General features: G+C 52.2%; 1 protein-coding gene across 10 annotated transcripts; it reads right to left on the minus strand.

Moving 5' to 3' along the window:
• Nucleotides 1–429: 429 nt before the first annotated feature.
• ZNF335 (zinc finger protein 335) lies at nucleotides 430–26683 on the minus strand. Of its 10 annotated transcripts, none has more exons than XM_064276134.1 (27): nucleotides 26375–26683; nucleotides 25445–25692; nucleotides 23648–23888; nucleotides 23014–23091; nucleotides 22496–22804; nucleotides 22264–22398; nucleotides 21269–21412; nucleotides 18263–18515; nucleotides 17974–18151; nucleotides 16613–16725; nucleotides 15797–15815; nucleotides 15559–15675; nucleotides 15394–15470; nucleotides 15146–15306; nucleotides 14184–14416; nucleotides 12927–13020; nucleotides 12685–12779; nucleotides 5114–5373; nucleotides 3642–3756; nucleotides 3190–3564; nucleotides 2165–2307; nucleotides 1936–2087; nucleotides 1684–1787; nucleotides 1515–1592; nucleotides 1243–1326; nucleotides 1092–1157; nucleotides 430–1009 (listed from the first exon to the last, which is right to left on the minus strand). In XM_064276134.1, the coding sequence occupies exons 2-27, from the start codon at nucleotides 25640–25642 to the stop codon at nucleotides 728–730; spliced, it is 4104 nt and encodes a 1367-aa protein (XP_064132204.1). In that variant the 5' UTR covers nucleotides 25643–25692; nucleotides 26375–26683; the 3' UTR covers nucleotides 430–727. The 10 variants fall into 10 exon arrangements, with proteins under 10 accessions (XP_064132204.1, XP_064132206.1, XP_023406069.2 ...); XM_064276136.1 differs by having other exon boundaries at nucleotides 26294–26400; XM_023550301.2 differs by lacking the exon at nucleotides 26375–26683 and having other exon boundaries at nucleotides 430–848; nucleotides 928–1009; nucleotides 3642–3753; nucleotides 25445–26287.
• Between the last annotated feature and the right edge of the window lie 673 nt (nucleotides 26684–27356).

Raw genomic sequence — 27356 nt, forward strand, 5'->3', positions numbered from 1 at the left:
ATCCTTCTCACCTGGCATCCCCACCCCGCTGGTCCCTGAGGTTTGGCAGTGCCCACAGGCCTGCAGAGCCCTTCGTCATCCAGCCCCAAGCCCCGCACGCCTGTCCTGGGTCTGCACTGACACTCAGGAGTGGAGGGCTGGAGGCTATACCCAGACTAACAGCCAGACTTGCTGCTCTGGAGCCACCACAGCAAGTGGGCAGCCAGGCTCCACAGGCCTCTTGGCAGCTCATCCATCTCCCGCTTTCAGGCCTCTGCCCCAAGAATCTGCCCAGTTGTCGGGCCCTGTACTTACAGAGGCAGGGAAACTGCACGGTGCAGCCACTCCCACCCTCCGTGGGCTGTTAATAGGCTCCGCCTTCCTCTGCTTCCTAGGTCCTTGCCTGGCTCAGGCTGTAGCAGCAAGTAGACAAAGTAAGCTGGCCAGGGCTGGACTCTGGTCCCTTTATTGAGACTGAGGGGCCAGTGGGTCCATCCAAACAAAAATAAAGTTCTCTCCCAAAGCCTGCCTGCAGGCTGGGGCACCCAGCAAGTCCTGGCTGGGGCCCATGGCTGCCCCCAACCCCAGCAACACAGGTCTGGCTCCCTCAGTGATGGGATGCTGGCTGCCCAGTACCTGGAGACCCCAGGTGACAGTGGTGGTAGGGGGTGAGTCCCGGGTGCCCCCCCGCCCCCAGGAGGGCTGGCCCCAATATCCGTGGGCTGTGGCGGGCCCTGGGGCTCAGTCATCAGTCAGGGTGATGACGTCGTACTCGATGCCCTGGTGCTGCAGCTGCTGAATGTGTTCCGGCACTGCCTCCTCCGAGCTGAAAAGGCCCTGGGCTTGGGCCATGGCAGCATCGGCCACTGCTGCCAGGAGGGAGAGGGACGTGAGCCTGAGCCCCAGGCCCTGGGCCCACACCCTGGCTCCCACCGTCTGGCCCCATACCTGTGACAGCTGAGTGTGCTGCAGCCTCAAGCTGCGCCTGTGTAACAACCTGCTGGCCTGGCGACATGGGTACATACTGGATCTGGAGAGGAAAAGCTGATGAGGTGTAGCCCAGGAGCTCTACCAGTGCCTACCCCCCACCTCCCCGACCTCAAGGGCTCTACCTGGGACTCCTGAAGGAACGGAGTCCCTTGTTCGTACTGGATATGTGTGATCTGGCCCTCCTGTACCTGGAGAGAGAGCAGCCCCGTGTTCCGGGAGGAGACTCTGCAGCCTTCCCCTCCACTCTCCACCCTAGCCCCAGGCCTGGCCTACCTGGATGTGATGTCCCTCGGGGACTACAACATACTCCTGGGGGAGCAGGTGCTGGACTCCGTCCTGGGAAATGATGTACTGTACCTGAGAAAGGTGGAGAGAAGGCAGGTGGCTGGGCCCCCCTTGCTGGGAGCTGAACTGAGAAGGCAGAATGGGGATGAGGGACAGCCCATACTCAGCAATGGCGGCTGCAAGTAAGGACCCTGGGAAGGGTGGTGGTAGGGAGGAGAGGGGGAGGGTGGGCAAGGCTGAGGTGGTCGGCAGCTGCGCACCTGGTTGTCAGAGGTCACCAGGTGCTGTACCGTCTGGCCATCTGCTGTAGTGATCTCCTGGATATAGGTGGCTTCCTCCTGCCAGGGCCAAGCCAACTCTAGCCTCAGCACTCTGCCAACCCACCTCTGCTGAGGGCCAGCCAGCAGGGCCCCTGCCTTGGGCTCTTACCTGGTTGGTCACTGTCTGCTCCTGGGCCACAATGATGTGTTCCTGGCCCAGTGCCTGCTGTAGTCGCTCTGGGCCCAGGACCCCATGACTGGACTGGAGTGCTGCTGGGCAGAGAGGGAGGATGCTGACCCAGGGATCCAGGAACTCTGAGACGCCCCCTCCCCTGCTCCAGCAGAAGGGTGCTTCTGGGCAGTGGCTCAAACCCCTGGACCCACTCCCAGTATCCATCCTGTGGCCCCAGGGCCAGCTCACTGTGCAGCGTGGTCAGCGTCTCATCGCTGTTCAGGATGATGGTCTGGGTGGGGGTCCGGGCTGGGGCCCGGGCTGGAGGAGCCCCTGACTTCCTTCCATCGGGGCTGTGCAGTCGCTGGATGTGAAACTTGAGGTGCCCGTTGCGGTTGAAGCTGAAGGGAGGGGAGGAGGCTCAGGACCGGTGCAGCCCCAGGGGCCTGGCAGCCCTTCCCTTGGTGACCAGCCTCACCGCTGCCCACAGAGGTGGCACTCGAAAGGCTTCTCGTTGGTGTGGGTCAGCACATGCCGCCGCAGATCCTTCTTGTTCTTGGAGGCGAAGCTGCACTGGCTACACTGGTGGGGCCGCAGGCTTGAGTGCTGTGCCATGTGGGCCTGCAGGAGGGCAGAGGCAGGCACTGGCAGGCGGGCAGGACAGTGGCAGCAAACCCCAGCTTCTAAGAGCTGTACAGGGAACCTGTCTCCAGGTGGAGTGGACCTGGGAAAGCCAGCACTCTGGGCCCCAGTAGCAGCTGGGAGTTAACAAACCAGAATCTTCTAGACTGCTTGCGTGCTGAGTGCAAAGCCCTAGGCTCCATCATCAGGTCACTTGGACCATCCTGTCCGTGTTCTCAGACTGTTGACCCGTATGTGACCTACAGGTGCCGGATGAGAGAACCTCGGAAGGTGCCCTGCAGCCTTGGCATCCTGAGATTCAGAGCCCCGCTTTATCACACCTCGTCCTCTGGAAGGTGAGGCTGAAGCCTGCTCACCTGAGCTGCTGTGGGCATTCAGCACATGGCTGGATCTGAAAACAAGACTCCTTGGGCAAATGGACAGAGCCCCAAGACTCGACCGTAAACCTGCTCCAGAACCTGCCTCATTCGCCTTCTCACCACCCTAGAACTTGAACCTCTGCCCTCAGTATTGTAGACACAACTCTAATTTCCATAAGTACGCCTGTCTTCACACCTCCGTGCCTTCGCTCCTACAGACTGAGCCCAACCACCACCTGTGACACTTCCCCACGTCCTCATGACTTGTTCTCCGTTTGTGCTCTCATCCACATGGATTTTGTTCTCCCTGGGGACACTGGCATTAGTCTCATTATGTCTGGTCTGTCTCCCCACTGGACTGGGAACTCCCTGAGAGCTGGGACCTTGCTGAGGCATCTCACTGACCCTAGCAGGGACAGATGGCCTAGCTCAAGGGCATGCTCAATAAAGATTTGTTATACAGATGAGTGGCCAAGTAAGTGACAGCTGGGGCACCACCTACCCGGACCTCGGGCCATTGGCGTGCACTGAATGGGCAGTCGGGGCACTTGAAGGCACTAGGCCCAGCGTGGGCCCGTTTGTGACTCTCCATTTCAGCTCTGCCAGGGAAAGCCTCAGCACAGATCTTGCAGGAAAACTTCTTTGATGCTGCAGCAGCTGCAGATGGTGGGGAGGGGGGCACTACCAGGCCCAGGGCTTTGCTGGCTGCCGGAGGAGGGGAGACGGAGGCCTGGACTTCCCCGCCTCGGTGGGTCCTGGCTAGAGACGGGGGCTCAGGGCCATCTCTGGACAGACCCCCACACTGCAGCAGGGGCCACTTGGTGCCTGAGGCCAGGGCTTCAGGACTCGGGAAGGAGATGGAGCCGTCGGCAGTCAGCTGTTGAGACACCGGGTGTGTGAGGGGCCAAGGGGGGGCATGGAAGTGGGGCAGGGGCTTGCCACCCAGGGCCTCACCTCTATGTGATGCAGCTGGGTACCGTCGGCTGCCATGATGTAGTGGGTGCCGGTTTCTTTCAGGGCCTCACTCACCACCACGGCCTGGGCTGCCTCCCCAGGGGGTTCTTCGCTACTGACAGAGGGAGGGGTGAGTTGGGCTTCTGGGAGAGGATGGACGGCCATAGGGGTCCCTTCCCCGTAAGAAACAGTCATCAGCCGAGGGCAACCACCACCACAGAGGACTCGGGAGCTGAAGGGCCTGGTTTGCATCCTGGCTCTGCCTTTTGCCCGCTGACCCTCCACTGCCTCCTCTCTGAATGGTCTTCAAGTGCCCAGCATATGATGCTTTTGGGTGCCATCCAGTCCGTTTTGACTCACAGTGACTCCATGCGACAGAGTAGAACTGCCCCATAGGGTTTCCTAGGCTGTAATCTTTATGGGAGCAGATCGCCAGGTCTTTCTCCCATGGAGCCACTCCTGGGTTTGAACAGCCAATCTTTCAGTCAGCAGTTGAGCATTTAACCATTGCGCCACCAGGGCTCCTTACAGCCCAGCCCTAAAGGTGGAAATCCCACCCCTCAATGGACATGGTGGCGGGTAAGGCCAAGAGCCCCAGGGGTCCTGCCCAAGTCTGGCCAAGTAGGACAGGCAGCAGACAGTGGGGTGGAGGCGGGGGGCCGTGGTGGTAGCTATGGACCTGGTAGCTCCAGAGAGGGAAGGGGGGTAAGAGGACCTGCAGGTGCTCCCTCTTCCCAGCATTGGCCCAAGGCACAGACAGGGATCCTGACTCCCACCCCAGCTAAACAAATGGGGACTTAGATTCTTCCTTAGACCGTGTCAGTGTTCAGTGAACATGTAAGTTTTTTGGCCCCGGACAAGCTCAGTGTAGAGGAAGACAAGTGTGCATGCAGGACCTTGAATGCCAGGAAAGGAGCCTGAGCTCGCTCCGAATGTCAGCAATCACCAGAGAAAGAACATTTGGGCTTTGGCACCACTGCAGGGTGACCTCAGGCAAGTTAACCTCTCAGAGCCCATGTTGTCATGGGCACGGTTTCGGTGAGATGATGAGTCCAGTGCCTGGCACATACAAGTGGGCAAGAAACGGGAGCCCCTGATTCGCAGAGGATATGGCTCCACCAGCGCCCAGTCACTTTCTATTTATCAAGGTTTTGCCTCCTGCCACCTAGGTTTGGTGGTGCAGTGGTTAAAATGCTTGGCTGCTAACCAAAAGGTTGGCAGTTCGAACCCACCAGCTGCTCTACTGGCGAGAGATGCGGCAGTCTGCTTCGGTGAAGATTTACAGCCTTAGAAACTCTATGGGGCAGTTCTACTCTTGTCACATGGAGCCGCTATGAGTCAGAATTGACTTCGACAGTGATAGGTTTGGTTTTCGGGTATCTAGGCTTAGATGAGCAGGGCCCTCATCTGGCCCCCCTCCCTCTGCATGCTCATAAAAGACTGGAGGGGGTCTTGTAGTCCAAAGGTCTCACCTGTATGGTGTGCCTGGTGCCGACGTCCCCTCCTCCATGGGGGGTGCCGTGATGACGCTGTAGCCAGCCCCACCAAATGGCCCGGGCGCCAGGGTGATCTGCTGTAGGTCAGGGGTGCCTAGCTGGCTCTCGGCTGCCACGCTGCCCCCTGGCTCTGCCACGTGGAGGGTTACCACCTGCTGAGGGGCCCCTGCTGGGGAGGGCTGCCCACCAGAGGGCGCTAACTCTGCTTCCACGTCCTCAGACTTCACCACAGCCACCTGCAACGGCACCAGCGGGCATCATGGGCAGGGCTGGAGGCAAAGATCCGTAGCTATCCCAGCGCCTTGAAGCTCACCCACGCTCTGGCCAGACCCAGTGCCATCTCAGCGGGCATCATGGGCAGGGCTGGAGGCAAAGATCCGTAGCTATCCCAGCGCCTTGAAGCTCACCCACGCTCTGGCCAGACCCAGTGCCATCTCAGCGGGCATCACGGGCAGGGCTGGAGGCAAAGATCCGTAGCTATCCCAGCGCCTTGAAGCTCACCCACGCTCTGGCCAGACCCAGTGCCATCTCAGCGGGCATCATGGGCAGGGCTGGAGGCAAAGATCCGTAGCTATCCCAGCGCCTTGAAGCTCACCCACGCTCTGGCCAGACCCAGTGCCATCTCCACTCATCCTCACTGGCAACTGGGAGTAGACCAAAAAAGAATAGGACAGAGAGATTTTGCCCCTCAGGGGCATTCAGCAATGTCTAGAGGCATTTTTGGTTGTCACAATTCAGGTGGTGGTGGTGGTGGTGGTGGGGTGCTACTGGCCTCTAGTTTGCAAAGGGCCAGAGATGCTGCTAAACCTTCTACAATGCACAGGACAGCCCCCTCCTCAAACAATTATTAGGCCCCACACGGTAATAGCGCTAAGGTTAAGAAACCCTGAGGCAGATCCCTACCTCATACTAAATACCAAATAAACTCAAAATGGATCAATGACCTAAATGTAAGAGCTAAAACAATAAAACTCTTAGAATAAAACCTAAGGGTAATCTTCAGGACCTTGTACTTGGCAATAGATTCTTAGATATGACACCAAAAACATGAGCCACCAAAGAAGAAAAAACAGATAGCCTGGACTGCATCAAAATTATTTAAAAAAACAAAATTTTTTGTACAACAAAGGACATTATCAAGAAAGTGAAGACATAACTACAGAAAGGGAGAAAATTTGTGAAAATAATATATGATAAAAGTTTAATATTCAGAATATATAAAGAACTCCAACAACATACAAAGGAATAGGCAGTATCTGTCCTTTTGTGTCTGACTTATTTCACATAGCATGTTTTCAAAGTTCATTCATGTCATAACATATATTAGAATGTCATTTCACCTCTCTTTATAGCAGAAAAACATTCCATTGTTTGGATATACCATATTTTGTTTATTCTAAAATGGCAAGTTTTAGGTTGTGTGTATTTTACCACAATTAAAAAAAGAAACCCTGGAGCCGAGGGCTAAGTGGCAAACCATTTAAGAAAAAAGATAAAGCCTGAGCTCTAGCTCACATGTTACTCCAAGTCCACTTCAAATTAAAGATTTAAAGACTGAAATGTAATAAATGAAACATTAAATCTACAGCAAAACAAACCATAAAACGAAGTAAAAAAAAAAAAGAATTGCCAAAGATTAGAGAGACCCATAAAACAAAATGAGACTAAATGGGCACCCCAGCCCAGTGGCAAGGACAAGAAGGCAGGAGGGGGCAGGGAAGCTGGTAATGGGGAACCCAAGGTTGAGAATGGGAGAGTGTTGACACGTGGGGTTGGCAACCAATGTCACAAAACAACTGTTTAATGAGAAACTAGTCTGCTCTGTAAACCTTCATTTGAAGCATAATTAAAAAAAAAAAAGAAAAGACCATGGTGGGGAAGTTACGGATAAACTGCTTATTAGGAGCTCAAGAGATGAATTGTTTTTTTGTTGTGGTGTGTTAATAACATAATTAAACCATGGAATGAAGTGTGGGCTCAAAAAAGTAAAGATGACTCTCCCTAATTATAATTAATGAAATAAATTTCACCTGCAGTACCCACAATACTTTGGCTAATGACTGCCCTGAAAGGCTCAGGAATTCAGCTCACTCCATTACCTACATATTTGAAACAGTCTATCCCAAATTTAACTCAATTGTCTAAGCCTTTTCTACTTACCCAACGTTCAGCAGGTGAATAACATAAAAAATACAGCTCTAGATGTAATCAGGATGCCCGCAAACAAAAAATATGGAAAAATGAGAGTTTCTAGATTGTTCAATATATGGCCAAAGAGCAGTTTTCAATTTATCCAAGTTAATTTTTCCACAAGCCATTTTCTATAAGCAGGCATCTACTCAGGACCTAGGGTTGACATAAGTCCTTCGGCAGCAAATGGCCTGGGAATTCCTGGTGACTGGAAGCTCTCCTGGTGTTGGTGATGCTTCTCATACCACATCTGAAAAACCACTTCCCCTTTCACCATCTGCACAGCCCCACCCATGTTCTCGCCCTTGGATGGTGCTTTAGTATCTGGTTCTAAGTGTGAAATGAACACTTAGAAAATGAACCCCCCTTATGTATTACTCTGTTCATCAAAAATGGAATAGCCATAGGAGAAAATAAATGGCAGAAATTCAACAAAAGAAGCCTCTCAGCTGCTTTCAACATTCACAGGGTTGGCTACTAAAATAAGAAGAGACAAATGTGAAAGACCTGGAAATGAACAGACTGAGTCACAGGGTTAAGAGCAGAATCAAAGGCTTGTTCTAGCTGCAGCTCTCTGTTCCTGATCATTTTATGTTATGATCACTCCCTCATTATTAGCCAGTTTATACACTATGGCCTTCCCTGATTTCCTCATCTTCCGATTATTTCTAACAGATTCATTCTCAAAACTCATCTGCCATATTCCTCACCAGGCATTCTCTGAAGCCACTTTTCTCTTCATGAAATTATCCCATTGGTTCCTTTCCCATCACCTATCACCTATCTTGTTTTATGGCTATTGTATAGACTGAATTATGTCCCCCCAAAATATGAGTTGTAAATTCTAACCTCTATGCCTATGGCTATAATCCCATTTGGGAATGGGTTTTCTTTGTTATGCTAATGAAACAGGATTGGTGTAGTGTGTATCTTGAGTTGATCTATTCTAGGATATAAAAAAGATGAAACAAGCAGGAAAAGAGAGACGCCAAGTCACATGACGATCACCCAGGAGCAGAAGCTCAGAAAAGACAAGGACATTCCTCCTGAGCTAACAGGCAGAAAAAGCCTCCCCCTCTAGAGTTGGCGCTCGGAATTCAATCTTTCAGCCTCCTAAACTGAGAAAACAAATTTGTTTGTTAAAGCCATCCACTTGTGGCATTTCTGTTATAGCAGTGCTAGATAACTAAGACAGAATTTGGTACCGAGAGTGGGGTGCTGTTTTAAGAAATACCTACAGTGTGGAAGTCGTTTTAGAATTGGGTAATGGGTAGAAGCTAGAAGGGTTTTAAGGTGCCTAACAGTAAAAGCCCAGATTGCCTTGAAGAGACTGTTGATAGAATTATGGACGTCAAAGGCAATTCTGGTGAGGGTTCAGAAGGAAGTGAGGAGAGGTAGAGAGAAGGTCTCTATTACCTTAGAGGATACATATGGCACCAGCAACAGAGTGTTGCTAGACATGTGGGTGTTCAATGTGCTTCTGGGGAGGCTCTAAAAGAAAATGACGAACGTGTGATTGGACAATGGAGGAACAGCAATACTTTTTATGCAGTGGCAAAGAACATGTCTGAATTATGCTGAAATGTTTGATGGCAGTATAACTTGTAAGTGATGAACGTGGATATCTGGCTGATGAGATTTCTAAGGATGGTCTTAAAAGAGCTGCACAGTTCCTTCTTGCCATTTAGTAAAATATGAAAGAAAAGAACTTAAAAATGAACTGTGCAAAATGAAAACAGAGAAAGATTTGGAAAATTCTATTGTATCCTAGAATGTTCACCAAGAACATGGCTACACAATCTTTTGTTAGAGATTAAGCCTGTAACTGATGGATCTAACCAACTACCGGAGCAGAAAATCCACCAGTTTAACCTGAAAGGGACAGAGAAAGAACAAAAGGAAAGAACATTATTTGCCTCTTGGAATTCTACACGCAGGAAAAAGGCCAAAGGAATTACATCTGTTGTCTTCCAAGAAAAGAAAAGGACTATCCCTGGAGCAGCTTGGAGATCAGCAAAACTGCTGGAAGGAACGCCAGAAGCAGGGCCTTCTCGGTTTCAAAGGGTGTAGCCAGCCACAGTCTCCTGGATCTCAAAGGGTAGAGCCACAGCCTTCTAGGTTTCAAAGAATTGGACCTTTGCCAACTTGGTTCAGAGTGTGGGGCTGCCACTAAGGTGTGCCACAGGGATGGGGACACTGCCCAAAGCTGAGAGGGTGGGGCTGCCACGCCCAAAAGAGACGAATGGGGCCTGCTGGGACCAAGGGGCTGAGGTTGCCATTCTGATGGACTAGGAGAATGGGACTGCCTAAAGCCAAGAGAGCAGAGTTGCTCTCCCAGAGTGCCTTGAAGACAAGCTGAAGCCCAGGGCCAAGAAGCCTCCACCTAGAATCCAGAGGACATGGCTAATACCCAGAATCTGGAGGCAGAGCCATTGCCCAGATGGTCCCTAAGAACAGAGATTATTTTCAATCTTTGAGAGCTAATGTAAATTGTTCTGCTGGGTTTTGGACTCACTGGGTGCCTGTTATCCCTTGTTTACCTCCAATTTCTCCAGTTTGTAATGGAAATGTCTGCCTTGTGCCTGTTACGCCATTACACTTTGGAAACAGATAACTTGTAGTCTAGATTTCACAGGTTCACAGTTAAAGACGAACTTTGCCCTAGGATGGAATATGCCTAAAGTCTCATCCATATTTGACTTAGATAATTCAGAAGATGAGGTTTTGGACTTGGAGTTGATTTAAGACTTTTGGGGTGACGTGATGTAAATGTGTTTTGCACATGGCAAGGACATGAATTTTGGGGGGCCTAGGGTGGAAGAATCTGCCAGGTGCTCCTTGGAAACTCTATGGGGCAGCTCTACTCTGTTTGACTCGACGGCACTGGGTCTGGGTTTTAAGACTGGAATGTTATGGATTGAATTATGTCTCAAAAAATATGTGTTGTAAATCCTAAGCTCCATACCTGTGGTTATAATCCCATTTGGGAATGAGTTTTCTTTGTTATGCTAATGAGGCAGGATTAGTATAGGGTGTATCTTGAGTCAATCTAGTTTGAATATAAAGAAGATTACACAAGCAAATCAGTAAGCAGAAATGGGAAGAGAGATGCCAAACCACATGAAGACTGCCCAGGAGCAGAAGCTCAGAAGAGACGAGGACATTCCTCCAGAGCCAAGAAGAAAGCCTCCCCCTAGAACTGGTGCTCTGAATTCGGACTTTCAGCCTCCTAATATGTGAGAAAACTAATTTGTTTGTTAAAGCCAAAAAAAAAAAAAAAAAAAAGGAATTGCAGGGAGTCTATAACAACTCATATGAGAGATTAAGATAGAAACAGCCCTGGTGACACAGTAGTTAAGAGCTTGGCTGCGAACCAAAAGGTTCGCAGTTCGAATCCACCAGTTGCTCCTTCGAAACCCTATGTGGCAGTTCTACTCTATCCTATAGGGTCGCTGTGAGTTGGAATCGATTCGATGGCAACAAGTTCCTTCATATACAAAGAGCTCTTGCAAAGCAATAATAAAAAGACTAACAGTAGAAAAATAGAAAACACAAACAGGTAATTTGGAAAAAATAAAAACAAAAATGGCCTCTGACCATACGGAAAGTTCACCCTAGTTTATAATCACATCCCTATAAATTAAGATCATGCAATATATCTCCAGCACATTGGTAGGGATTAAAAAAAAGACTGATAATACTAGTGTCAACAAGGGTATAGGGAAACATACCCTGGCAGTATCCCTGTAAACTGGCTATCCTTTTATAAGGCTTCATTCCCTCTGACCCACCAGTTTTACTTCTAGGAAGGTTTTTTTTTAAGCCAAAAAAATGTTTATAAGCACTTGGAAAACATGTGTGCATTGAAGCACTGCTTGAATTAACAAAAAACTGGAAACAACCCAACTAATTAAGGACTATATCAACTTTCCAATATCCGTATGACGGAATGATACAGAGACGTAAAGAATAAGGAGCTCTGCATGTACTGGCCAGGAACATGTAAACTGTTGAGTGAAAAAGAGGCAGGTTGCTGAGGACTACGAACAGGATGATCCCATTTTTGTAAGGAATAAAAGATCTATGTGCTAGCACTCACACAGACAAAACTCTGAAGAAATGCTTATCAACCTGCTAACAGTGGTTACCTGAGAGGAGGGGAGGAATGTTAAGGACTTTCACTTTCTGTATTAAACATTTCTGATTTTCTTTTTCTTACAAGCATATGTTTTTGCAATCAGAAAAAAAAAAATTAAAGCAGCGTGATAACGATACAGGAGAACAGCAGACAGGCCATTAGAACAGGACTGAGAAGTCTAGAAAGAGACTCCTGTACACGTGGGATTCCATTCCATTGCGCCGCCAGGGCTCCTGGGGAATCTAGCGTATGATAAAGGGGGCGTTTCAAACCACCGGAGAAGACTAGATTACTCATGATGTGGCACTGGACAACTTTTTGAAAAAGAATAAAGTTACATACTTTCTGCATACACCAAAAATAAATTACAGGCGAAGTAAAGACGTAAGTGTAAAAAATGAAAGAAGAAAATATAAATGTTTACGGAGTCTTGGGTCGAAGGGGGAGGAGGCCTTTCTAGGCAGGATATCAACGTTAAAACTGTAAAAGACTAATACATTTAATGATCTAAAACTGTACAACTTTTATATACCCCCCAAATCCCTAAACGGAATCCTATGATTTCCAAATGCAAGGCCAGATTTCCTCCAAGGAGCTTTCTGTTGCCCAGCCCCACATTATGGCTCCAGGTTCATCTCAAACACACACTCAACATCTTTGCAAGAGGCCAGGACACAGAGAGTGCTAACAAAATTCTCTCGGAGGCGGGCTGGCTGTGCTGGGGGTAGGTGTTGTGTGTGAAGGTGACCCTAGGTAGCTCAGTGAAGGAAGAGAAGTGGAGACTCTAAACTCCATGTAGCACCTGCTGGCCGCAAGGGGTAAGTGCCACGAGTGAGGCCTGAGCTACAGAGAGCCTGGAGTGTCCTCAGGCTGTAGAAGTCCTAGAAGGAGAGCACTTGGCGAACAGAAAGCTAGTTCAGGCCCCTGGGGAGAACCCACAGGCACAGGATGGCCACAGAGCTAGGAGGAAAACCAAGCAACGACATGGTCCCTGAAGCCTGGGGAAGCAGTGCATAGTTGGGAGCTCCTCTGATGGGTCCCCTGGCACAGCTGGCCCTGTCCTCTACACCTGCCCACTGGATCTCAGTGGGTCTGTCTCCTCCCCAACTGGGAGCCCCCGAATGTGGGGCACACCAGCATTGCTTTGCTCTAGCCCCAGAGGTCAGTGCAAGGCTGGGCATGGGAGATGTTGGGGCAGCTGGGGTCCCCCAGCACTCACCTGCAGGGCGGTGCCCCCCAGCTCCCGCTGGGCACTCATGTTCAGCAGCAGATCCAAAGCTGTCTGGGTGGCCATTGCCGTTGACTCCTCAGCTCCTGGAGGGTGCGGGTGGGGACCTGGGCATTAGAAAGGGCTGGAAAACCGGCACCCAACGACGCTCCTTCCTTCTCCCAGGCCCTGCCTGCTTGACCTGTGCCCCTGCCCAGCCCCCACCCAGCCCCCACCCTTCCTTCAGCACTCACCCTGCTGGTAGATGATGGTGGCGCCACCCAGGGTGTCAGAACAGAGCAGCGGGGGGGTCTCAGGTGCCTGGAATGGTGTTGCCTCTGGGGGGACCTGTGGGATGGGGACAGGCCAAGCCTGAGAGGGGTGGCTACAGTTTGAAAGCCATTTACTCCGCCCCTCCTGTGTATCAGGCATGTTGCATCTCTTGGCTTATTTCATCGTCAACACCACTTTCCATGATATTTACCAGACCCATGCTACAGATCGGAGCCCTGGTGGTGCAGTGGTTAAGAGCTCAGCGGGTAACCGAAAGGCTTGCAGTTTAAATCCACCAGCCGCTCCTTAGAAACTCTATGGGGCAGTTCTACCATGTCCTATACGATCGCTACGAGTCAGAATTGACTCCACAACAATAGGTTTTTTTTTTTTTTTTTAATGCTACAGATGAGCACACTGAGGCTCAGGGGGTGAAGCAACTTGCCCAAGATGTGGCTACTAAGTGGTAGAGCTGGGACTTGAACCCAAGACTGTCTAGCGCCTGTGTTCTTCCAGAGCACCATGTGGTCCATCTACTCAGGTTTATGGCGTGAGCACAAGTTGGTCGAGACCACTGGCTGCCTACCCGGAACCCATCCTCCCCTTCTTTCTTGCTAACGGAGCTCTGATTTTCATCAAGGGGACAATGTACCCAGCTACAAGACTACCTTTCTCAGCCTCTCTTGGAGCTAGGTAGGGTGTGGCTAAGCAGGAACTTCTGGTAAAGTTCATGAGGAAGACAGATGGGAGGCATCATTTCAACCTTTCTCCCAACCTTTTCTTCTGCTTCCTGCCTAGGAGGTGGCTGGGATGGCTGGAGCTCCTGCAGCTACACTGCACCATGAAGCAACCATGAAGCTAGAAATCCTGTTTCTAGGATGGCTGAGCAAAAATATAGAGGGAGGCTGGTCCCTGATGACTGTGGAGCCACCACATCAGCCCTGGACCGCAGACCTTTCGTATTCTTTTATATGAGAGAATGATAAAATACTATCTTAAACTATTGGTAGTTCCATTCTCTCTATTACTAGCACCAGAAAGCCACCCTACTCTGAGCTTAGAGCTGGCATATCCATGACCTCAACTGATCTTTACCAAGGCCCAGAGAGGCAGGGATCGCTATTGCAACCAATGCGCAAACAAGGATGCTGAGGCTGGGAGAGGTGATATAATACTGTCCTCCTGGCCAATGCCCCCAAGCCCCTTATGTCCATTGCTGCCTCCTCAGCTCAGCTTACCTCAGGAGGTCCTGTGGGACTAGGAGGTGGCCCGGGGGCTGAACTGTGCTGCTGCTTCAGCTCCTCAATCTGCTGCAGAGAGAAGAAGGGGCGGCGGCGGGATGGGGGCTCCTCAGGGTGGCGCCGCCCCCACTCCTCGAAGCTGCTTGCATGGCGGCACCGTACATGCAGGCGTAGGTTCTTCTTGTGCCGCGTGCTGAAGTGGCAGTACTCACATGCGAAGGGCTTGGCCCCTGTGGGCACACATAGCGGGGTGCTTGTGTCTGCCCAGCCCTGGCCTACCTGCTCCGGGGAACCTTCCCTGACATCAAGGACCTCTCCACCTGGTTCACTCCTAGACACAGGCAAGCCCACACCGTGTACACTCTGGCAGCCAAGGACAGGAATGAATCGGGTCCACCCTCAGCACTCAAAGCCTTCCTGCTAGTGCCTGTTTCCAAGGTCATCTGACCGAACACCCCTCTTGTGAATCGTCTCCCCTGGTAGGAATCTAGCTAAGAAAGCCCCAGGCTCCCTTTTCCCAATTTCCCCACGGTGTCCCTACCACAGGGATGGGCACCAATGAGGAGGAGATGTACAACACTTGGTGTACATCTCCAATGGGCCAAGCATGCAATGCTGCTTCATCTGCTGAGGACAGGGCCTATGGCAGACCTGTTTCTGGACCCTGTGCCCAACATACAGACAGGGCTCAGGGAACAGGCGGAACTTTCATAACAACCACAGGGTGGGTACTTCTGATTTCCCCATTTTACATCTGAGGAACTACGGCTCAGAAAGGGCTAGGGGCTGGCCCAGGGTCACCCAGAGAGTAGGTGACTGAGCCGGAATTTGAGTATGCCCACTCAGAGAGGGTTCTAGAAGGACTCCAGCTGCTCCATGGCCGGGACTGCCCAGGAGGAAGAGGCCAAGAGTTGAGCTTCCAATTCAGGGGGTAGGGGGCGGGGGCGTGGCTGGCCCACCTGTGTGCTTGACAGCCACGTGGGACAGCAGGAAGTCCTCTCGGAAGGTGCGGTAGGGACAGAAGCCGCATTTGAAGGGCTTGTCGCTCACGTGGGACAGCTGGTGGTTCAGCAGTGCTTTCTTGTCCTCGCAGACAAACTCACAGAATTCGCACTTGAACCTGGAGGCAGTTGGAGGGAGGGAAGCTCAGCAATGGGGGTGGGGCAGGGGGCTGCTCCCAGTCCCAGGGGGTTCCTCGGGGGTGTACCTGCGGTTGGCAACAGCTTGGATGTGCGTCAGCAAGTGCATTTTGAAGGTGTAGCGCTTCTTAAAGGACTTTCCGCACTGGGAGGGGTGGGTGGAGGGTTAGATGGTAGGCCCACCAGGGAGGCCCCCTGGGCCCCAGCCCTGACCTCAGCTCCCACCCACGCACCTTGTCACACATGTGGGGCTTCTCAGTGCTGTGTGTCTTCATGTGCTGTGTAAGCCTCTTCTGCATGGGGTAGACTCGGCCACACACAGGACAGGGGAAAGAGCTCAGCTTTGGGGTCTGAGAAGGTATCAGAAGCAGCCAGATGGAAGAGAAAGGGAGAGTGAGACCTCACCTCCTGCCTGGCCACCCCTGGACAGCTCCCTGAGCAGTCCTTCCCCAGGCAGGGACCCAGACTCACCGGATCAGGCCTCTTCTTCCTGGGGGAGAAATGTACAAGAGTCAGACCAAAGCTCCTCAAGCCCACCTCCTCATGCCTCCCACATCAACCCAGACTCAGCCGAGTGTCTTTACTCTCCACCAGTCCCTTTCTGACTAGGGTTCCCTGGGGAAAATGTTACGAAGTATGCTGTGAATAAGTTCTGCACTCAACTACATTTGAGAAATGGTGCACTCTTTCTCTGAGTCACAAGATACATTTGTACATTAAAGGCTCTGAGAAGTACTGCAGGAAAGATTATCTGTTGAATCACATTCAACTTGGTGTCCTCCAATCTTTTTTGGATCCCGTATCCAACCTTTGCCTGCCTCTCCCAAGACATGAGGCTGACTCCTCCTTGAAGCTGCAGGGCTAATTATAATTCAGTGAGGTATGGCTAGGCCCCAAAGGATTGTTGTTTCTCCCCACACTTGTCCTAAGTCTGCTCTCTCAGCACCATGAGAAATGGTATTACATGGGCTTGGGGTCACCAGATCTTTGGATCACTTACTGAGCCCCTTTAGATATAAAATTTCTTTTAATCCCCTTGACAACGACTGTCCCCATTTTACAGATGGGAAGCTAAAGCTCGCAGCAGAGGAAAGCCTAAATTGGACCTCAAGGCCCTGCCCTGCCCTCTTCTGAGCCAAGTGATCTGAGATGAACTGCCCTGCTGATCACATCCACAATGTGGTTTGAGTGAGGCTGGCCCAGAGTGGGGGCTCAGTACGTGGGAACAATGGTCCCTGGGGCTCCACTTCCCCTACTCCCACCCCACCCACACCCACACCCACTGACCGGTCCCGGCTGTGCACGGCCGCATGTCGGATGACGTCCTTCCGGTAAACGCTGGTGTAGCTGCACTCGTCACACTTGTAGGGCTTACTGCCCACATGGTTGAACATGTGCTCCTGGGAAAGAGGTAGAAGGACAGTGGGCCAGGGCTTGGTCTCTTCTGTGTCCCCGCCCCACCTGTGCCCTCAGCCGCTGGTCCTTGGTGCTGCTGTGGGAACGGCGCACAGAACTGGGGAGGGCCAGACAGCAGAGCTTCAGCAACAAAGACCGAGAAGACGCTTTCCTGAGGAACCACCTGCTCTGTGCCAGGTGATACCGCTCACCATTTGACAGAGCAAGGGTGGGGCTCAGGGTGGTAGGACTTACGGAGGACCCACAGTGACCTTGTGGATGGCACAGCTTGTGGCTGAACCGAGGTAGTGTGGCTCCATATCCCACACTTTCCTCATCCAACTATGTTCCAGAGAATAACTTCCAGGTCACAGGCTCCCTGTCTCTAAAGGAGGAAGCACTGTGTGCAGAAAGCACCAAAAAACCAAACTGGTTGCCATCGAGTCGATTCTGACTCATGGCAATCCGGTGTGTGTCACAGTACAACTGTGTTCCGTAACGTTTTCAATGTATGATTTTCAGAAGGAGACTGCCAGGCCTTTCTTCCCAGGTGCCTCTGGGTGCACTCAAACCTTCAACCTTCCAGTTAGGGGTCAAGTGCGTTAACCGTTTGCACCACCCAGGGATTCCTGCAGAAAGCACAGGGGCTTTGAAATCGGACCATCTGTGCTTCCTCATCCCTGGACAACTTGCTGTATCACTTTGCCCAGCTGAGCCACAGTTTCCTGGGTCGGTAAAATGGGGCTATCAACACCTACAGCCTCACTGGGCTGCTGTGAGGATACAATAAGAGTGCTCATACGGGGGCCCAGCAGGTACTGGATAAGGCAGGCCCAGGGCTGCCGTAGGACACCTTTGAGCTCATGAGAAAAAGGAGCACATTTCTTGAGACACCTGCTGGAGAACTTTTCTAACATTCTGAATTAGACGACACAAGTTTCATGCCATCTGCCAGTCTGTGATCATGGACAGGCAAACCTATGACGTCCACTATGTGAAGAGGCAACACCTCTGTGTACTGCGGGTGGCAGAAACACCACAGCGGCCCTCCCCACGTTCAGGGAGGTGTTCCTCAGTACACCAGCATGCAAATGCGTTCCCTGCAGACCCAGGGGACGGTGACCAGGACGTGCAGTTAGCTCCTCTCCCTCTCAGTACCACCAGCTGGCCTCTGCCTGCCGCCACCTCTCTGTCCAAGGGGACCCACCAGCCTCCCTTCCTCCCTGCCTGTGTCTCCCGGCCTCCTGTTGCACCTTGAGCGAGGACCAGCGGCGGGAGCGGTAGCTGCACTGCAGGCACTTGAAGAGCTGGGGGTCGCCGGCCTCATGGGAGTTGACGTGGAAGCGCAGGTCCTCGTGGGACAGGAAGCGGGAGCCGCAGATGCGGCAAAGGAAGGGCCTCAGGAGTGGTTTAGGTGACTTATAATAGTACCTGCCAGGAGGATGTGGGGAGGGCGCTGGCTAGTCTGGCAGCCACAAGGGGCCACATCGGCCCCTGGGGCCCACCAGCTGCCTCCCACACTTTCATCTCTGCTCTACATACTTTCGATATTTCTTGCCGAGGAAGCGCCGGGAGGGCCGGCCACGACGGCGCGGAGGAGCATCGGGTTCGTCCTGGCTGGAGGGGGCTGCGTTCTCTGCGTCCGACTGGCTCACAGTGGGTTCCCCGGGGACCCTCCCGGACTTGTCCAGGGTCGCCCAGTGTCCTGGGCCAGAGGAGCTGGGAGCCTCAGGGTCCTGCAGCTCCGGGGGGCTCTGTCCAGTCTGGGAACTCACCAGGGGCTCTCCTTCCACACCTGCCACGGACATGTGGATCACAAATCAGCCACAGCACATCGGTCACAGACAACTGACAGACACGTCAGATCATTTGGTAGGCACAGGCAGGCCTGGCTAGAGGGCAGCACTGAGAGCCCACCTCCTGCAGCTGACATGTTAGCACGGCCTGACTTAAACAGGAGGCTGTCCAGAGCAATACCAGGGGAGCTGGGGTTTCCTTTTTAGGAGACCCGGGTTCCAGGTGTGGCTCCATCACCAATTTGCTATGCAGCCATCTACTCCTTTCTCTGAGCCTCACTTTCCCCATCTGTCAAAGGGAGATGGTAATTGCTGTACTACTGACCTCACAAAAACATTCTAAGGTTTGGGAAGCAGTACCAGTACTTTCAGTTGGTTGCTCCTAGGGACAGAAAACTGGGGGGGCTGGAGGGCAGGTGGGGAAGGAGGGAGATGTCACTGTAGCACTTTCAAACCTACTGAAGTTTGAACTATTTGAATGTGTTACCTTTCAAAACAATACGCTGTTGCTGTTGAGTGGGTTCTGACTCATGACGACCCCATGTGGTACGGAGCAGAACTGTTCCACAGGGTGTTCTTGGCTATCATCTTTACAGAGGCAGACTGCTAGGCCTTTCTTCTGCGGAGCCACTTGGTGATTTTGAACTGCCAGCCTTTAGGTTAGTAGTCAAGCACAAACTGAGCTATCTAGGGACCTTCAAAACCAGGAATAGCTAAATACATTGTCGTTAGCTGCTGTCAAGTCGGCCCCTGACTCCTGGCAACCTCATGGACAAAGGAACAAGACGTTGCCTGGTCCTGTACCATCTCCGTGATCGGTTGTGGATTAGGCTGTTGTGATCTATAGGGTTTGTCACTGGCTGATTTTCAGATCGCCAGATCTTTCTTCCTATCTGTCTCCATCTGGAAGCCCTGCTGAAACCTGTTCAGCGTCCAACTTATTCAGCGACAGACAGGCAGTGGCTACACACGAGGTGTTTTGGCCAGGAATCGAACCCAGGTCTAATGCATGGAAGGCAAGAATTCTACCACTGTACCACCAATGCCCTCACTTAAATATATTTTTAAGTTAAAAATGATGCAAACAGTGACAGTAACATGCTGTTTCTTGATTGGGGTGTTTGGTTGTACAGGTGTGTCTGCTGGTGACAATTCACTGAGCTGTATACTTAGGATCTGTGTGCTTTTTCCATACATGTATCTCAATACAAAGGTATTTTTTTAAAAAAGACTGAAGAACATAATGATCCCTTCCAAATGGCATATGCAAAGGAGCTACCATTTTTTTGTTGTTATTTTACCGGTGCTCTTTACATGTTCATGTGGAATCCAGTTACTGGGTAGTGTCATTTTATCTCAGTACTAAGGACTCCTTTCGCTACTTCTTGTAAAGCAGGTCTTTTAGCGATGAATTCTCTCATTTTTTGTTCATCTGTGAATGTCTTTCTCTCTCCTTCATTTGTGAAAGACAGTTTTGCTGGATATAGCATTCCTGGTTGAGTCTCTTTTTTAGCACTTTTAAGGTGCCATCCCATTGTCTCCTGTTAACCGCGGTTTCCGCTGAGTAGTCAGCTGTTAGTCTTATTGGCAGTCCTTTTATACACGATACGTCTATTTTCTTTTGCAGCTTTCAAAATTCTCTCTTTCCCTTTGGCTTTTGAAAGGTTTTCTGTGATGTGTGTAGCTGTGAATCTTGTGTGCAATTCATCGAGCTTCTTGGATGTGCAGATTAATTTTTATATCAAATTTAGAACATTTTTGCCATTATTTCTTCAAGTATTATTTCTGCCACTTCCATTCCCTCCTCATCTCTGTGTATACCGCTAAACCTGATGGTATCTCACAGGCCTCTGAGGCCTTGTTCATTTTTCTTAATTTGTTTTCATCCTGTTCATTAGATTGGATAATCTTTATTGACCTATTTTCAAGTTTGCTGGTTTTTTATTCTGTAACCTAAAATCTGAGATTGCATTCCTCTAGTAAATTTTTCATTTCACTTATATGTTTTAACTCCAAAATTTCTATTTAGTTATTTTTTTTAAACCATCTATCTCTATTTGGTGAGACATTAATCTCATAATTTCCTTTAATTCTTTGAGCACATTTACAACGTTGTTGTTAGGTGCTATCGAGTCAATTTTGACTCATAATGACCCCATGTCACAGAAAACTGCCCCATAAAGTTTTCTAGGCTAGAATCTTTAAGGGAGCACATCGCCACGTCTTTCTCTCATGGAGCTGTACCATTTGTTTTGGAGTATAGCATTTAACCCTCACAACAATACTAAAAGACTGCTATCATGGCCATTCATAAAAAAGGGAAGAGGAGCTTCAACAGGCAAAGCAGCTAGTGAGTGGCAGAAGCGGCACTCACACCCACCTCTGGGTGTTTCCTGCCCCCTGGAATGCCCCGGGCCAGGGCTTTTAGACATCGTCTCTGCGGTTGCACCTACTCCTCTGTTTGCATTTCAGGAATCGTATTTCACATGTACCTGACTAGTTCAAGTATAAATACCTGTGTTTAATTTACCAATGGAAGGCATTGTCATAAAGCTGAGATTTCATTTTTCGAGTCAAGGTTTCTCAAGCTTAGGTTTGGGAGGATTTCCCCTTCAACGAGGGGACCTGGAGATCATCCTGGTTTGAGATGTGCTCCTCCACATGCACGCTCGGCTCCACAGAAGCAAGTGGGAGATGAGGCCACCCCTAGGCCCTACACCCACAGGTCCCATCCCCAACCAAGTCTCATCACCTGGGAGGTCTGAGGTCTCCAGGCGAGGCAGCTTTCGGGGCCGGCCAGGTCTCCTTCGGGGTCTTGGAGTGCTGGGGGCAGGACGCTGGGGCCGCAGCTGCCGGCCTCGAGGCTCGTCCTCGGCCGGATTGTAGTCACTGTCCTCTATGGAAGGGATAAGAGGAGGTGGGTGTCAGTAGCTTTCAGCCCTAGACCCTTGCACCCCTGGCCCCTGGGAAGAGGCCCACTTCCCCATCCCTACCTGTTGGCACCCTATTCCTCCTTCAAGCCCACCAGTGATGCCTCCTCCAGGAAGCCCTCCTGGCTGTGAGCGTCCCTCCTCCAACCCCCTGTTGTCCTTTCTCTGCACCTTTTCTGGCCCCTACCACTGCTCACACAGTGCTTTTATGAGAATTAGAAAAAGGTGCCCCTTCCTCAAGACCCCCTCATAGCCATTGTTGGAAAACAGTTGTGATAATCATGTAAGTCTACAAACTCTAAGGCTGTGCTGTCAAACACAGCAGTTACCAGTCACATGTGATTACTGAGCACCTGAAATGTACCTAGTCCAAATTGAGCTGTGCCTTTAGTGCGAAATACATGCTGAATTTTACAGGATTACTATGAAAAAAAGAAAACATTTTTAATAATGTACTTTTATGATGACTGCATATTAAAATAGTATCTTAAAGCAGATAAATAAAACACGATTAAAATTAATTTCACCTCTTTCTTTCTAATCCTTTTAAACATGACTACCAAAAAAGTTAGAAGTACACACGTAGCTTGCATTATGTTTCTATTGGATGGATATGAACAGGGTCCCCTTACATGTGGGGCTCTTTTTCAGTGCACAGCCTGCACAATGGCACACAGAGGTCCTATTCCCAGAGCATGGCCTCCACTGAACCACAGCTGCATGTATGCCAACTCCCCTTTCCTGGCCCTCCAGCTGTAAGTATTTGGGGACAGGGACAAGGGTGGGGGTGGCGGGCGTGGGAGCCATAGTTGCCTACCCTCCAGGTCGTCAATGGCGCCAGCATCTACGATGTCATCATCGTCCTCCTCCTCAGGCCCCTCCTCCTCCTGGGTCTTGGCTGAGGTACCCCACTTCCGCAGACGTCCTTTCTTACCTGCTGCCACTGCTGCCGCTGGGGAGGGTAAGACAGGCTTGCCATGACTAGCTCCCTGCATCCCGCCCCTAGCCCCACTGTGCAGTCCCGGGTAGGTGGGCTGCTATGGACGGACCTGGGCGGAAGTGCCGTTCCCGCATGTGGCGCAGCAGCGTGGCCTTAGTGCTGCTCCGGTACTGGCACATCTTGCACTTGAACTGCTGCACCACCACCACCTCCATCATGGCCTCCAGGCTCTGCAGGTCTGGCTCCTCGGCACCAGAGCCTGGAGGTGGCTGTGCTGTTGGGGAGCTGGGCCCACCCCGCGCCTCCTCCGGCGGCTCCAGGCACATGGATGTGGACGTGGGGCCATCAGCCAGGGCCTCGATGGCCGCCAGACTGTGAGCCAGGGTGGAATTGGCCATCGGCGACACCATGGGGGCTCCTGCAGGTGGATGAGGGGAGCAGTGGAGAGGGAAGCAGATGGCAGGGTTGGCCACAGGCAGGCCCAGAGATCCCGGAACCCAACTCCCCACCAGAGGCCACCTGTCAGTGGGGAAACTGAGGCCCAGAGCAGTGGGTAACCTTCCAAGATAGCACAGTGAGTCAGTGGCCGAGCCTGGCCTCTCCCTGATCCAGTGCCAGGGGTCTTACCATCATCTGGGCCCTGCAGGATCAGGAAGCGTGTGGTCTCGGCCCCGCCACTCTCAGCACTGGTCACTGTGATGCAGCCTGGGCAGAGATGGGAAAATCCCAGCTGCAGACCCACATCCCCCAGGCCACTCTGGTTGCCAGTGTGGCTCGAGCCAGCCCCATCGCCTCTCTCAGCCTCAGTTGCCTCCATTAGCAAGGCTGATAGGAGGCCCTGTGTGTGAGGCACTGGCCAAGTAGCCTGTCTGAGCTCATGGCCCAATGCTGTTCACTGCTTGCTGGTGACAGTAAGTTATTTCATGTTCTTTGCTCCTCAATTTTCTCATCTGGAATGTGAGAATAATAGCATCCACCTTTGGCGTCATAAGAAGGGTTAAATCAGCTACTGTATATAAGGCGTCCGCAGTGCAAAGGCAGCTGCTCCTGTTTGTTACTTACTGAATACTTACTACACACGCTGTCTCATTTAAACCCTCACGCTGTTTACCACTACCAGACAGGAGCATCACTCCCACTTTATGCATTCAAAGCTATAAGGTTATTTGCCCAAGGTCACACAGTGGGGGTGGGCAGCTGGCTCTGGCAGACTCCACAGGCAAACCCCGCAGGTGACTCCTGCCCCCTCTGCCTGACTCACTCTGGATGAGGTCAGGCCCGATGGTGGACTCAATGATCTTGTCGATGGCTGAGCCCAGGTCCGAGGAAGACGCTGTGCAGTCGGACACCAGCATGGCAGGGTCTGGGAGTGCACTGGAGTGCACTGGGCCTGGGGGGCCGCCTGTCACCCCCACCACCAGACCACGGGACACAGAAGACGAATCTGGGAGATAGCCATGGGGCAGGGGGTCTGTGCTCAAGCTGCTCTCAGTCACCTCCTCCTAGGGTGGGGGAGAAACAGAGTGGGAGACATTCAGGACCCAGAGATGGGCAGGCTGGCCTGTTGGACAAGCTATCTGCCCAGAGACATAGAGAGCAGAGCTGCCCACACTCTGAGCCCCACTTGGGACCAGCGGGAAAAGCCCTCCAGTCACAGAGCCCCCCAGGGACAAGCCCTGGGGTTCCTGGCTCTGTCTGGCTAGGAAGCACCCCAGAATAAGAGAGGGAGCTCCCACCCCCCATATTACAGACAAGTGGAGCTCTTTTCACTGGGCCTTTGCATAAGTTGTTCCCTCTGCCTGAAACACTCTTCCTCCCATCACCCCATGGCTAACTCCAACCAGTCTTCTCAAGACCATTAGCAGGTCCCTCTTCTAGGACGCTGACCCTGGCCGCAAAGGCCAAGTACTGCCCCCTCGGTGATTCAGTTCCCTGTACGTGCTATCACAGCACTGCCCGCTCAGCAATGTAACGTCCTCATGCCACTGTACCCTCCACGAGGGCTGGGACCATGCCTGTCTTGTCCCCTGCTGTATCCCCAGAGCCCAGCACAGCCTGGCACACAGCAGGCCCATCTCAGCTGAATTAATGAATCCCAGGAGGCCAAAGTGGGGGCCGTTGTTGTGCACTTCTACCAAGTGATACAGATATCATTCTCCCTGTTTTATAGAGGGGAGTCGCTGGGTGGTGCAAATGGTTAACATGCTCGGCCCCTAACTGAATGGCTGGAGGTTCTTGTTCACCCAGAAGTACCTTGGAAGAAAGGCCCAGCAACCTACTTTGAATTAGCCATTGAAACTCTATGGAGCACAGTTCTACTGTGACACACGTGGCGTTGTCATGAGTCGGAATTGACTCCACAGCTACTGGTTTTTTCAAGTGATATGAATATGATCACTATTTTGCAGATAATAATGGTAATGGCTCGTACCCACTGAGTGCTTACTATGTACTGAGTACTGTTCTGATTGGTTTACACATATTAACTCATTTAATCCTCATAAAAACTCTACGAGGCAAGTATACTTATCATTCTCACCTTACAGACAAAGAAAGTGAGGTCTAGAAGTGGGACAGTTTGCCTGGTATCACAGAGCTAGGAAGTAGCTCAGAAAGAGATGGTTTAAAAAGTGTTTCCAAGAGAATGCCAGGTGGCAGCTCACAAAAGAGAACCTCAGAGGCAGAGGAGACCCAGAGAGGTCTACCAGGAAATCAGGGGCAAGGCCAGCACTCAAGAGGCCACCTGTCTCTTAAAGTATGGAGGCAGTGGGTACTACAGCGGCTAAGACCACAGCTTAGATCTGAGTCCTGGCTGCCTGCGCTCTGTGCCTCGGTTTCCTTTTCTGTAAAACGAGGAAACGATTGGATGCGCCTTACAAGGTGTGAGTTTTAAACGACAAAATCCACAGTAGGGGCTTGGTTTGGTACCTGGCTCACAGTAAACCAGAAACAACAAACGCGAGCTATAAGTAAGCCTTGCTGGCTGCTTCCCCGTGGCTGCCAGGCATTGCTGCCTACGGTACCTGCCTCCACCCATGCCGTCCAGCCTAGTCCATACCAGAGAGCTGCTGCCGCGGTCCGAGCTTTGCCCCACCCCGGAGTCATCGGCCTCTACCGGTCCCGGGGCGGCTGCAGCGTCGCTGCTGTCAGCCGACACGGCTTCCGAGGTGCCCACACCCAGGCCGCTCTCAGAGGGTTCCTCGGGCCGGCCAGGCCCAGGGGTCGCGTCGCTACTGCTCTCCACCTCGTTCTCCATCGGCTCCGGTGGCCGCCTGGTAGAGGTGCGCAGGGTCTGTGGCCCTCACTCTGCGGGAAGAGGTGGAAAGGCCTGGAACAGGTGGGCCACTTCCCCGGCCTCGGCGACCACAGCCCACACAGCCGCATCCTTGCGCCCATTTCGCAGATGCAAAGACTGAGGCTTGACGGGGCGGGGCTCTCGTGTCCACAGAGGAGAACTCTGGGAAAACAGGACCGAGAAGCCTTGCTTCCCAGTGGAGGTCCATTCCCCATTCCCAGGAGGGTGGTCGATGGCCGGTAATCTTGACCCTTTCCCCATCCTCCCCTCCCCCGTAGCTGCCACAGAGTGGTTCGCTCTACGCGCCCCATTCGGGCTCGGTGGGTGGTTCAGCCCTTCGGCCCCCTGGATCCCCCCAGTGCAGGGTGGGTGGTACAGCCCGCAGGCCCCCTGGGTCAGTGGTTCGCTCCCCCCTCGCCTGGTTCCCCTGCGGAGGGGGCTGACAGAGACAGTCCCGGGGCCTGGCGACTCAGGGCTGTCCCCGGCGCTGCCTGCGCTCCAGACCCGACGCCATCTTGTGGCGGCGCCGGGTTTCCGCTCAGGCAAGTGCGAGAGCGACTAAAGGGCCTGGGACCCCGGGGCCCTGTTCGGACAGCCCCGCCGGCCCGGTACCTCGCAGCCGGGTGCTCCCGCAGTGCGGCATCACTCCACAGCAGGGCGCAGTGGGACGACCTGACTCTGGCCGACACTCACCCAACACTCTCGTAGCCGCGTTCCTCTCCAACTCCGGCATCGACAAGGTCGCCATCCTCTTCCCCCCGCCGCGGAGGAACCCATCGTCCTATAGTAGGCCGGAACTACTTCCTCCGCCGTCCTGGGGAAAAGCAGGTTTCCAGTGTGTCGGAAGGTCGCTCTGAGGTCCCAGAGCCATAATCCGGTCTGTAGGACGCTTAGGATTTTGCATTTCGCCTAGTCTGGGTGATGGGGGAAGCTCTGGGTTGGGGACTACTTTCCTCGCGGCGGAAGATTACATAGGGGAGGGGTTTTGACGTCACTGCTTGGGTCCCTTTCTTGGGCCGCAGGGTTGGGCGCGGCGAAGTCGGCACCACTCTTCTTGGGGCGTGGCTCCCAGTGGCCTGGCCACGCCCCTCCCGGGACCGAGGCGGGAAGCGTTCCCTGCAGCGTAGAAAAGCGTGAGGAAAGGCTTTAATTTGGTGGGAGAGAAATAGGTGTTATCAGTTATTTTGCTAGGCCGTTTACCGATTATTTAACTCTTTCATCATCCCTAGTTGGGTCCTCCCTGGTTAGGCTTGGTGTGTCCTGGGAGCCTTGTACAGATGGGAACACTGAGGCCTGGAGATGGGAAGTGGCTAATCCAAAGTCACGCCATGTCAGGGGACGCGGCCCTCCGGGAGGCAGGTCCGGATGCCGGGTTAGAGGAGCGGAGAGGAGCTAAAGTCTGGCGCCCGATGAGGTTTGCATACGTGTTTATTAAATTATTAGACCTGGAGGTCAAAACGTCCTCCCACCGCTCCTGTCTGCCCAGTGTAGATGGTGAAGGTGTATTTAGAGACCGTCAGCCCTTGAGAAGAGGTATTTCCCTCCTCATGTCCGAAATGCTACCCTTGACGCCACCCTCTGTTTAAGTGGAAACCCTGGTGGCATAGTGGTTAATCTCTACAGCTGCTAACTAAAAAGTCACCAGTTCAAATTCACGAGGTGCCCTTTGGAAACT

Source organism: Loxodonta africana, chromosome 24, assembly GCF_030014295.1.
Source record: "Loxodonta africana isolate mLoxAfr1 chromosome 24, mLoxAfr1.hap2, whole genome shotgun sequence".
NCBI classification, from domain to species: Eukaryota; Metazoa; Chordata; class Mammalia; order Proboscidea; family Elephantidae; genus Loxodonta; species Loxodonta africana.